Genomic DNA, 13,487 nt, shown 5'->3' with positions numbered 1-13,487 from the left:
ACCAATAATAGGGGGACATCAGGTAATACTTTATATTAAAGCAGAAGTAAGTGATCCGGTCGTTTTGGCTAATGCTGCGTTCCAGGCCGGCTTTTGAAACCGTAAATTACAGCTTCAAGTCACAACTTACGACTTTGTAGCGTTCCAGGCAACCCACTCGTGTTTTTCTGACCTGTTTTACCGGTGAAAGTCACTATAACGGCCACTCGTAACTTCTGAACCGTGAACTCGTACCAGATCAAACTGATACAACTTCACAGGTCGGAAAAACAGGAGTTACGAGTTTCCTTGAACGCACCATAACAGTCCTCGTCGCTACGTCACCACATTCACGGCGTTCCTTGGCTGCACACACAGCCCTGCATGCCGTTCTCTCTCCTCATTGGATAAAACTGTAGGATACGATAAATGTTTTCTCCTCGACTCAGAGCAGAGCAGAGGGACTGACAGACCCGTGTTTCGGTCCAAACACTCTATGTAAGTGATTGCTGTCGGAGGATATAACTATTTAAGACTTATATTAACACAAATATATCACTTACTTCTGCTTTAAGTACACACTATTAAGCATTAGTTAAAGCAGATATCAGCTTCACGGCCGTTTCGGCTAATGCTGCGTTCAAGGCAGGCTTTTGAAACCGTAAGTTACAGCTTCAAGTCACAACTACGACTTGGTAGCGTTCCAGGTAACCCGTAGCTCGTGTTTTTACCATCCTGTTGTCTGTGAAAGTTCCCTATAACGGCCACTCGTAACTTCCGACCCGTGAACTCGTACCAGATCGAACTGGTATGACTTCACAGGAAGGAAAAACACAAAGTACGAGTTTCTTTGAACGCACCATGAGTTAGCAGCCCCCGCCCTTGTCAGGCATCAATTGGTCCTCGTGCTACGTCACCACATTCACGCGCATCCCTTGGCTGCACACACAGCCCTTCATGCCGTTCTCTCTCCTCATTGGATAACACTTGTATCCCACAAGGAAAATTTTCTCCTCGGGTTACAGCAGAGCAGAGTGACGGAGAGACTCGTGTTTAGGCTGAAATACTTCATGTAAGTGATTGCTGACGGAAAATAGGACTATTTAGGACTTATATTAACAAAAACATTCCACTGATATCTGCTTTAAGCATTAATAAATACTGAATTCATCATTTATAACACATGAATACTCATTAGTATGTAGTTTATAAACACAGCTTAAATTGTTTTACTCATCATTGATAAGCACTAACTGTATGAACTACATACTAATGAGTATTCATGCGTTATAAATGATGAATTCAGTATTCAGTATTATAAAGTGTTACCGGACATAATTTCTGAATGAAAGCAGACAGGTTGTAGCTCACCTGCACAGTTTGAAGACACAAATAAAGTCGTGATACTAAGACGACAGAGAAAGACTCAGATCAGAGGATTCAACTGGTCAGACCTTCTTTATAGTTAGATTGATTTGTGTTGATCTTGTTTTATACGGATGAACATGTGAGCAGGTCCTGGTGCTGTAACGTGAGGAAGCCTCAGCGTCAGACACCTGGATCATAACACAACTGTGATTCTGTGAAAACTGATCAAAACTCCTGGAAATCCACCGGATAAAATGTCATGTCCTCAAAAAAAAAAAAAAAAAAGGAAGCATGTGTTTGTGTAATTAAACGAATGGGAAACACACGTGCGCGTGCGTGGACGCTCACACGCGCTGCTGCTGCTGCGTCATTCCCCGTGTTTATGTCGGGAGCGGATTAAAGGGTCATTTCACAGCTCATTAGTTTCCAATAGAGCCGGGAGCCGAGCTGCAATACCTGAGTGCCGCTCTGACATCAGAGAGGGCGGCTGTGATTGGACCAAACCGATGACCCTCTGTGTGTGTGTTTTCATACTGTACTGTATGTGTTTTCATGTGTGTGTGTGTTACAGAGGACAAACCAGGGGAGGTGGGCATCATCGTGGCGCTGGCCATGCTCATCCTGGGGACTTTCCAGTGGGCCGTCATCACCAGCATCACGGTGGACGGACTGGTATGTGCTCACACACACACACACACACAGACACACACAGACACACACACAGCTGTCATCGTTTGCATCGCGGCGCTACGACCCCGACTCACATTAAAATACCAGGCAGCCAATGGCCTGGTGCAGAGCGTAGGAAGCGTTACGAACACACACACCATCATCATGCTGTTTTTTTGACACCTGTGTTTCTGCACATCTGGAGTTCAACACAGCTGGACTTCTTGTCCAACATCCAAACTACGGACCAATCAGATCCCTGGATGAAGAGATGAATGAAGAGATGAATGCTGTTACAGACTCACAAGTGTCTTAAAACCTGAGCTATAAGGAGTTCATCACATGAAGTAGAGATTTGTTTCATTGAACATTAATTAATTTAGATTCTTTATCTGTCATTCTACACGTTAAAACACAGAGAAGGTTTAGTGTGGTTGAGAAAGAGGAGGAGAGCAGCACTTTTATTCTCACTTGAAACATTTATTAAGCCAGTGTTTCGGGCAAAGACCTTTCTCAATTTTTAATAAACCATGGCTTAATAAATGTTTCAAGTGAGAAGAAAGTGTGCGGAGTTTCTCTACACGTCTGAAAACACAGAGAAAAAACAAAAGTGTTTCTCAGGAGCAGTGAAAGACCTAAGAACCAATGTTAGGAACAAAAAACCTATATAATAAATAAATAAAACACATAGTTAGGCAGAAACATGTTGGGTAACACGCAGTTATAATGTAATGTTTTAATTGAACATCAGTTAATTCATTGAACTGGTGTCTATGTGTGACTGACATTAAGATGTGAGATGAAAAGAAGAAGAATTAAAGTAAAAACAATCTCAAGAAAAAGTAGGTTTAGTTTTCTTCTGAACTGGGTAAGAAAGAAGAGAAAATATATTTCTGATTTCAGTGTGTTTTAAAACTGTTCAACCAGCAGCAGAATGAGCCTCATGTTCTTTATAAAACCTTATTCTGATTGATTTCCTCTTGTATTAAACATTGAAACTTGATGAAGTAAACAACCAGCTACAGAAAGTACCAGGCTACTGATGATTATATGGATCAGTAGAGGTGGTTTAACATTATAGATACTGTATATGTATAAATATATACATTACACACTGTTGGCCATACAGTTGGAATAAAATACCTTTTTTACCTCTGCTCATGAAATAACTGTGATAATGTGATTTATTCTTGACAGATACAGTGTTCATTGTCTCAGAGCTGGTGACTAGGACTAAGTGTGTGATCGCTGCAGCTGGTTAAAGTCGATCACTGATGTTTATCGATAGAAATGAAACGAGAAACGTGTCAAAAAACAAAACTATTCCAACTTCAATGGCGACAGTGTTTACCAGACGTGTCACTTTGTCTCCTCTCAGATGCGTTCGGTCGATCGTGTCTTCAAATTCATCGACCTGCCCTCAGAGGAGCTGTTGCCGGGGAAACCTGGCGGCAAAGGAGGCGGTGGTGGTGGTGGCGGCGACCTGGTCATCGACAACCCTCACGCCAAAGACTGTTGGCCGAACCGCGGCCAGATGAACGTCGAGGGACTGACGGTCAAATACACAGAGGCAGGGCGGTCGGTCCTCAGAGACATCTCCTTCTCCGTGGAGGGGGGGCAGAGTGTGAGTACTGACCTGTGTGTGTGTGTGTGTGTGTGTGTGTGTGTGTGTGACAGGGTCTTAATGAGTTCTGACAGAGTGACGTGTGTGAGCTCTGGTTTATTGGATTTGAAAACATCAGAGCTCTGTTTGACTTTAAAAGTTCACAGATAGAAACTGTTATTAACATGTCGTTACAGCTCCCATCAATATTTTACATAAACACTGGATCAGATGTATAGATAATATATATAATAGGGGTGTTAAAGTGTAAAAGGAGTATTGATATGATCAGACGTGATCAGTTTCTGCTTCCTGACAAATTAAGAAAATCCACTTAATTATTATTGTGACATTTTATCTCATCAGCTCGTCTCAACCATGAATGATGCATTCTCCCTGCTCTTAGTTAATATGGGAGACAGTACAGGTGTTGCTAAGTTGTTATATATAATATAAAACGCTCTGGTGGACAAGTTGTGACCTGCACATTCACCACGCTATGAGATAATAACAGAACGTTACCAGACAGAGTTGTTTTAGAGGGAAATTCATGCAAAACTGCTGATGCGCGTTGCCTTCAGGGACAGTTTTTCATCAAGCAGTCTCTGCATTCACCTCTAAAACAACTCTGTGTGGTAACGTTCTGTTATTATCTCATAGCGTGGTGAATGTGCAGGTCACAACTTGTCCACCAGAGCGTTGTGGAGTTGTTGGATTGTGTATTTGATGAGTTTGATGAGGGAAACCAAGAAATCCCATAATGAGCCTCCGTAGCGTAGCTCTGAGCAGCTCACGGCTCTGCTCCGCCGTTCTAAAAATAGCTTGCACCGACAATTAAAGGCAGGGATGCAAACGGGTCAGGACCAAAAAAGAGAGGAATTGTCTGGGGGGGTCATAATTATTACTATTAAAATAAACAGAAGAAATAAAGACATGGGATTTAACATCCCATTCAGTGTGTAATGGACATAGGCCTATATAATGTGTTAGTTTCACTTTAATTGAACACATTCTACATCGCGGAGGCGACGTCTCTCCTCCACCTAGAAACGGGGCAGAGCTCCGTGGGAGACACCTGCCTGACACAGCAACGGACATGCACGGGGGGGAAAACGGCAGCGCCGTCGCACCGAATGCACGCGGATACGCGCCGCTTTGGGTAACGAGCGCGCACGTCGCGTCTACATTGGAGGTGAATAGGAAGGCAGACAACCATGAATGAGTTGTCGCACACACTGAGGTGAGCAGCAGAGCGGCCGCACCGTGACCGCGGTCCGCTCCAGCTGCCTGGTGTCCCCATTACGCACCACGCGTCTTTTCAGTCACTTGTCCAAGTTCTCCTTTACTGTTTTTTTTCGAGACAACACTCATTCTCTCTCTCTCTTTTACCGGCGGTGTCAGCTGATGTGCACATCTGCAGCAACCCAAACAAATGCACATGTTACTGTTGACTGGCTCTATTCCAGCCACGTGATTGGTTCGGCGCGGTGGAAATCTCATTATCATTGGTTATTTGTATTGTCTGCCAAAACATGGATGAATGAAACCTGTCGACCACGTCTCATATTTCTATCGAGGAAAAGTTATTTCACAATTTATAGACACAACACCGACAAGCACTGAGAGCCGCATGTTGCAGTGACGTTATATAGGCTATAAAAAAAAATCCGCAAATAATAAACCGACGAAAAGGTGCAACTTGCCACTTAACTTCTTGTCGATGTATTATTTGCGGGGGCTTTCGGGGGATCTGGTGACGGTGGAGGATCTGGGACTGATTGACTGTGGACCACCACCAGTCTGATCAGGTCCATCACAGCACAGCAGCTGCAGCACTGCCCCGCTGTCACATGACGCATATCAGCGCAATCTGTTTACATTAAACCGACATCAGGAGAATAATGAGAATTATGATTAAAATATATATATATTTGTTTCGAATTTTGGCCACTGGATCATGATTTTTTTGGGCGCATTCTTGGTAAAAAAAAAAAAAAATCCTCTAAAAAAAAAAGGACAGTTGGGATGCATAATGTGTCTCATAACAGTATACTGTGCGTCATGTTATCGCCCCCCCGCCCCCCCTTCTGTACTGAGCTGGCCGGTACTGGGTAGGCTATAGCGTCCTGCTGATCACCGAGCTGAGGCACCGGCCGGTCTGAGCTGCGTTCATGTGCCGACTTTAAAACTCTCCAGTCAGTGACCTGGTGGCGGCTGTTTTGGTCGTCAGCATTTTATCCACGCAGCGACCGTCCACGGCTTAGTGGTGTTTTATTCTAGGGGTCGGTGGCGGCTGTGAGACAGCAGCGGCTCCACGGTGAGAGGGGGGGGGGGGGCAGCTTCTGCTCACCTGACTCTGTGCAGCTTCTTCATTAAATCCAAACAAACAGTCCGACACAGCGACGCGCTGCTCAGTCTCTGTAGCTCATCAGCCCGGAACTCGCCTCATGGACCAGAAGCGACGGCGGCGTTTGGCCTCAGTGTCTCGGACTTGCAGAGCAGCTACAGCGCAGCGTTGTGACCTCAACCATGGTTGGTGAGAGCAGAAATGTTGTTGTAGGCCTGTGCATATTCTCATTTGTCCAGGTCATAGTATTTCAAAGGAGGTTAAATCGAAAGCAACTGGACTTATACTGAGTCTCCACACCAGATAGTTGGACCAGTCCCAGCCTGGTCAGATGCTACATGAACTGATGAAGCCTCTTGGATGAAGGTGAAACGTCTTCCTAGACAAATAACTAAGTCCAGTTGAACCTCCTTTGAAAAATGTTGTTGGCGGGCTCGTGAATTTTTTTTTGACACGAGTCAAAACGAGCGATAAATCGCATATCTCGTGTATCTCGCGTTTGGTTGCGCGTAAAAGCTCGCGCGAAAAAAAAGCGTTCCTCGTGTTTGTGTGGGAAGCCCCTGTGGGTCTTCCCACCAAACACGATGAAATAGACGAAGACGCGAAGGTCCCGTCGCCATAAAAGAATCGCGTGTATTGCGTCGCAAAAAAAAAAAGTCGCGTATACCGCGTCTCGCGCCTAATCGCGTCTTTGCGTCACGGCCTTTTACACCGCGGACGTAACGAATAAACGGTGACTGTGTGAACGAACAACATAGAACAGGACCAGACGTGGCGTTGTTTCCTCTTTTCACCTACAGCTCCACTCTCCCTTACTTACACTAACTACTGTTATTGTTGAGGCCAGAGAATTGTGGGATTTGTAGTTTTGGACCAATCGCAGGTTGTGCTCTTTCTTTTTTGTAATTTTCCTGGTTCACACGTCTTTTTTTTTAGGGGCAAATGCGAGTGAAATGCTCACCCATGGTGGGCATAAGAAAATTTAAGACCTGTCTAAAATTATTTAAGACTTGAACACAATAATTCAACAAATTTAAGACATTTTAAGGCCTAAAAGTGTGTAATGGACATACGTATAGCCTATATAATGTGTTAGTTTCACTTTAATTGAACACATTCTACATCGCGGAGGCGACGTCTCTCCTTCACCTCTGAAACGGGGCAGAGCTCCGTGGGAGACACCTGTCTGACACAGTAATGTACGTACCGACTGCACGCGGATACGCGCCGCTTTGGGTAACGAGCACGCAAGTCGCGCGTCAACATTGGAGGTCGGCAGTTATCAGTATGATCAGAAACCATGAATGAGTTCGCCTCAGTTTCACGTGATTGTCACTGTCAGCCTGTTAGAAAAACATTTTACTGACCCCAGCTGAGACGCTGAGACCCCCCCCCCCCCCCCCCCCCCCCTCAAAACAAAAACTCCTTGGATCTGAATGATTCACACAAGTCACCTAATTGGTCATGAAAAAAGCGAGTTTAGCTTTTCGGCGCGCTGTTTGCATCCCTGTAAAGGTAACGAACCTACTGCTATGACTATAGCGATTATGGCAATGGGCCAATTTGCCAAAATGTTGAACTATCACACAACAATCAACAAAAAGACAAATAATAATCAAGACCCTGAACTAAATGAGCGAGAACAAACAAAACAAACAACTCATTCCTGCTTTAAATCTGCTCAGACACAATCGACCAACAACCACCAGTCGTCTGCTGGATTTAATATATTGTGTTGTTGTTGTGTGTGTGTGTGTGTGTGTAGGTGGGGCTGCTGGGGCGGACGGGCTCGGGGAAGAGCACGCTGCTCTCCGCTCTGCTGCGCCTGGCCTCCACCGACGGAGAGATCTCCATCGACGGCGTCTCGTGGAGCTCCGTGCCGCTGCACACCTGGAGGAAGGCGTTCGGAGTGGTGCCGCAGGTACGACAGGGGAAAAAAAGCAAAGCTGTTCTGTTTATCACTGGTTTTATTACTGGAAATGATCTTGTTGATTTAGTTTTTTCTTTTTTCTTTACTGAACAGAAAGTTTTTATTCTGACTGGAACTTTCCGGATGAACCTGGACCCGTACGGACGATACAGCGACGAGGAGCTGTGGAGAGTGGCCGAGGAGGTGAGACGCTTCAGGATCGATCTTCTGTGTTTTCTGATTAATTTGAATCAATCAGACTCTATTTGTTATGTATCAGTTTTCATAGATATAATGAACCATAAATGAAAAGTAAAATGTTAAAGAGCAAATAAAGATGAAGACCAAATACTAAAGATGGAGAGGAGATGTTTTCATGAGAATAAAAAGAGAAATAAAAGGGAAATGCCCCAGATAATAATCCCAGAGTGAAAGGATCAGCCTGTTCAACATCTTAATATTTAAATCAATAGAAAGATGAATCCATTCAATTAAAAGTCAGACTAATAAAGTAGGTCAAAGCAAACTGCCCTCAGTTCGTCAGGCTGCTGCTCAGACCAGAGAGATAAAAAAAAAGAAGATGTTTCACTCTGAGTTTAGATTTAAAGCAGATATCAGTGGAATGTTTTTGTTAATATAAGTCCTAAATAGTCCTATTTTCCGTCAGCAATCACTTACATGAAGTATTTCAGCCTAAACACGAGTCTCTCCGTCACTCTGCTCTGCTGTAACCCGAGGAGAAAATTTTCCTTGTGGGATACAAGTGTTATCCAATGAGGAGAGAGAACGGCATGAAGGGCTGTGTGTGCAGCCAAGGGATGCGCGTGAATGTGGTGACGTAGCACGAGGACCAATTGATGCCTGACAAGGGCGGGGGCTGCTAACTCATGGTGCGTTCACGGAAACTCGTACTTTGTGTTTTTCCTTCCTGTGAAGTCATACCAGTTCGATCTGGTACGAGTTCACGGGTCGGAAGTTACGAGTGGCCGTTATAGGGAACTTTCACAGACAACAGGATGGTAAAAACACGAGCTACGGGTTACCTGGAACGCTACCAAGTCGTAGTTGTGACTTGAAGCTGTAACTTACGGTTTCAAAAGCCTGCCTTGAACGCAGCATTAGCCGAAACGGCCGTGAAGCTGATATCTGCTTTAAAGGGACAACGAGGAGTTTTGGAAAAGCGAAGCGTTTTCACACTACATTTATGAGCCTCCGCGCGCACCGTAAAATTCTTTTGACCGGCGCAAGACGGACTCATGTTTTCATTCATCAAGAATTGAAGTCAGAGGTTCAAAGAGGTTCAGTTACCGTCGTAGTTCCGACCATAAACGGCGATTCAGCTGCGTTATTCTCATGACTCGTTGCGAAACCGAAAGTACAAAACGCTGGTCGGCTCGACCAGCATCTCCGCCACCACTAATAATAACAAAATAACGATAGAGACAGAACGATATATTTATCGAAAATGGGCCCATTAACAAGTGTGGGTAGCGGAGATTCATCCACATTAACGTGAGACTTTTTTATAACCGAATAGAAACTCCTCGTTGTCCCTTTAATTAAATAAATAAAAAAAACAACAAGACCAGAAAACCTGAAGCTTCAGAGGATCAACACGTCAAACTGAGACAAAGAGCAGCAGCAGCTTTAAAAACTAATATAGGTTTGTCAAAATCAACTGAAACCACCATGTAATAAACTTTAATTATGTAAATGAATTATTTCCCAATAAGGTATTTAGTTTTCTCCCCACTTTTTTGTTCACTGTAAAGCGACCCTGGGTTTTTTTGAAAGATGTTTTACAGGTGATAAATGCACCAATGCACATTAATAGTATTAATATATGACTTGTTGCAATAATTAAAAAGAGTTTTTAAAAAATGATTTAAATATAAGTGGTTGAAATAATAAAATATAGAAAGAAAACTTAGAGAAATAAAAACAAGACAAGATATTAATAAAGATACATGAGTGGTATCAATATAGAGATCAAATAAAAAACAACAACTGGAAAGATAAAAGTCTCAGGTTTTAGTCTCAGTAGAAGAGAAACTGTCCCGTGTGTTTGACATCGCTTTGATGGACATCCCTCTATTTTTATTTATTTATTTATTTATATTGTTTTAATTCAATAAAGCAGAAATACAAACTGTATATGATGAACAGTGAACAGGAAGATGAGCCCGGGACAAAATACGTACTTCATGTAGGTTGTAAATGGAACAGAAATGGAACGTTTTAACAGCAATGAATTACTAAGTAACGTCAATGTCCCGTGTGTTTGACGTGTCCTATCGTCCCGTGTGTTTGACGTGTCCTATCGTCCCGTGTGTTTGACGTGTCCTATCGTCCCGTGTGTTTGACGTGTCCTATCGTCCCGTGTGTCTGACGTGTCCTATCGTCCCGTGTGTCCCGTGTCCCCAGGTTGGACTGAAGTCGGTCATCGAGCAGTTCCCGGACCGACTGGACTTCCAGCTGGAGGACGGAGGAAACGTCCTGAGCAACGGACACAAACAGCTGCTGTGTCTGGCTCGCTCCATCCTCAGCAAGGCCCGAATCCTGCTGCTGGACGAGCCCTCGGCCTACCTGGACCCCATGTCAGTACACACACACACACCTATCTATCTATCTATCTATCTATCTATCTATCTGTCTATCTATCTATCTATCTATCTATCTATCTATCTATCTATCTATCTATCTATCTATCTATCTATCTATCTATCTATCTATCTATCTATCTATCTACTGTGTCTGTCTGTCAGTCTGTCTATCTATCTATCTATCTATCTATCTATCTATCTATCGTTATATCTATCGTTATATCTATCTATCATTCTATATCATTCTATCTATCTATCTATCTATCTATCTATCTATCTATCTATCTATCTATCTATCTATCTATCTATCTATCGTTATATCTATCTATCATTCTATATCATTCTATCTATCTATCTATCGTTATATCTATCGTTATATCTATCTATCATTCTATATCATTCTATCTATCATTCTATCTATCTATCTATCTATCTATCGTTATATCTATCTATCATTCTATCTATCTATCTATCTATCTATCTATCTATCTATCTATCTATCTATCTATCTATCTATCTATCTATCGTTGTATCTATCTATCATTCTATATCATTCTATCTATCTATCTATCTATCTATCTATCGTTATATCTATCTATCATTCTATATCATTCTATCTATCTATCTATCTATCTATCTATCTATCTATCTATCTATCTATCTATCTATCTATCTATCTATCTATCTATCTCACACACAGAGCCGACACTTTAACAGTTAGTGGCTCGTGCTGCGTTCAAAGTCTCGTAAATCACAGTTCCTCCTGTTTCCTCCTTGCTCAGTTTGAACTTCAGGTGTGAAGGCACCGAGCTGCTACGACGTGATTGGTCGATTAGATATTAGTGTTGAGGACTAGTGTGTGCGTTGTGTGTCCTTGTGTCCTTGTGTGTGTGTGTGTTGTATGTGTGTGTCCTGTGCAGCGTCAGTCATGCAGATCGTCGTGTTCCTGTCGCTGCATATGGTGACAATCTAGATGCTTACAGTAACTCTGAACTAGTGTGTGTGTCTGTGTATATACTGTATGTGTGTGTGTGTATATACTGTATGTGTGTGTGTGTGTGTGTGTGTGTGTGTGTGTGTATGTGTGTGTGTGTGTATATATGTGTGTGTGTGTCCTTGTGTGTGTGTGTATGGGGGGTGGTGCGGAGAAATGAAGCCTATAATGAGCCTGAATCTCCTTTAACCCGAGGGCAGAGCTGTTTCCTCTTCCATGTCGACTTCAACAGGAACACAACATGATGATGGTGTGTGTGTGTGTGTGTGTGTCTCTGTGTGTGTGTGTGTGTGTGTGTGTGTGTGTGTGTGTCTGTGTGTGTGTGTGTGTGTGTGAGCAGCACGCTGCAGGTCCTGAGGAAGACCCTGAAGCAGGCGTTCTCCGGCTGCACCGTCATCCTGTCGGAGCACCGGGTGGAGCCGCTGCTGGAGTGTCAGTCGTTCCTGGTGAGTTCAGGGACACTCGGTCGCCACGACGACGACGCTCAACACTGATGACGTCACACCTGGGGATGGGTGGATGGATGGAGAGAGAGAGAGAGAGAGAGATAGATAGATAGATAGATAGATAGATAGATAGAACGATAGATAGATAGAACAATAGATAGATAGAACGATAGATGGATAGAACGATAGCTAGAACGATAGATAGAACGATAGATAGATAGAACGATAAAAAGATGGATAGATAGATAGAACGATAAAAAGATAGATAGAATGATAGATGAATTGAACGATAGATAGATAGATAGATAGACAGATAGATAGAACGATAGATAGAATGATAGATAGATAGATAGATAGATAGATAGATAGATAGATAGATAGATAGATAGATAGATAGATAGATAGATAGATAGATAGATAGATAGAAAACTGACGTTTTTCATTTAGTTCAGCTGTTTATTATGATGCATTCAAAAACCACACACACTGACTGTGTCGTCATGGTAACCTGTATTACCCCCCCCTCCTCTCCTCCTCCTCTCCAGATGATCGAGGGCAGCTCGATGAAGAGCTACGACTCGATCCAGAAGCTGATGAACGAGACGAGTCACCTGAAACAGGCCATGAGCCCGGCCGACCGGCTGCGCCTCTTCCCCACGCTGCACCGCCTCAACTCCAGCAAGAGGGCGGCGCCGCAGACCGCCAAGATCTCCTCGCTGCCCGAGGAGGCCGAGGACGACGTGCACGACACCCGGCTCTGACCGCACACACACAACAACACACAATAACACACAACAACACACACACACCAGTTGATCCAGTGTTTTTTTATAAATCATGAACATTTCATTCTGAGCCAGATCAAATCCATATTGATCAGGTTTTATTTCTCAATTGAAACCATTAAAGGGATACAAGCAGATTCGACTGTGCGTGCAGTAACAAGGGAGATAGAGCCGTATCGCCCGTAATTAGCTTAGCTCAAATGCTGGAAGTGTATCGGTAGTGTTAGCCTGCCTCCAAAGTCATCAGAGAAACTCTTCAGCAACTCTAAATGGACCGATCTTCGTCTCAGAGCTGACAAAACTCTCCGGTAAGACATCTTGCATCTTGAGCGGTCAAATGCCGCTAACGGGACGAGATCGGTCAAAACGAAGGGTTCAAGTAAAGACGGTTTATTTTGGTTCAAGCTAGCTAAATCGAGGGTAGGTTAGCTTCCGATTTCAAAGTAAAAGCACAAATTCTATCGTCATGGTTTTCTGTATGTAAAGGGCAACGGGTGTTTTATTTTGTGAAAGTAACCAGAAGTGCGTTGGTCACAACGGCTAGCTTGAGTAGCGCCGAATTCGTCCAAACAAAAATTGTAAACAGCTGGTATTTAGACAAATTAACGACACACTGCTGATCTAAACGGCTAAAAAAAAATGTTTGATATGTTGATAAAGTGATATATTTACAGAGTTTAGAGCTAAAATGAAACCAGCTTCTGACTGCTGATTTCAGCTCTGGTAGCAGGCAGGCTAACACTACCCATACACTTCCAGTGTTTGAGCTAAGCTAATTACGGGC

The 13,487-nt window shown here is 43.3% G+C and overlaps 1 protein-coding gene across 1 annotated transcript in view; it reads left to right on the top strand.

Moving 5' to 3' along the window:
• cftr (CF transmembrane conductance regulator) overlaps nucleotides 1-12,679 on the top strand; it is a gene marked incomplete at its 3' end in the record, with an annotated part of 60,833 nt that extends 48,154 nt beyond the window's left edge. The window contains exons 21-27 of the mRNA XM_083973845.1: nucleotides 1,919-2,019; nucleotides 3,395-3,640; nucleotides 7,732-7,887; nucleotides 7,990-8,079; nucleotides 10,300-10,472; nucleotides 11,813-11,918; nucleotides 12,464-12,679. Coding sequence (XP_083829971.1) covers nucleotides 1,919-2,019; nucleotides 3,395-3,640; nucleotides 7,732-7,887; nucleotides 7,990-8,079; nucleotides 10,300-10,472; nucleotides 11,813-11,918; nucleotides 12,464-12,679 — 1,088 coding nt within the window. The remainder of the gene's footprint in view (nucleotides 1-1,918; nucleotides 2,020-3,394; nucleotides 3,641-7,731; nucleotides 7,888-7,989; nucleotides 8,080-10,299; nucleotides 10,473-11,812; nucleotides 11,919-12,463) is intronic.
• Between the last annotated feature and the right edge of the window lie 808 nt (nucleotides 12,680-13,487).

This window comes from Trachurus trachurus (assembly GCF_905171665.1).
Source record: "Trachurus trachurus genome assembly, chromosome: 6".
NCBI classification, from domain to species: domain Eukaryota; kingdom Metazoa; phylum Chordata; class Actinopteri; order Carangiformes; family Carangidae; genus Trachurus; species Trachurus trachurus.
Note: the sequence above shows the minus strand (reverse complement) of the source record. Positions and strands in the feature narration are given on the sequence as shown.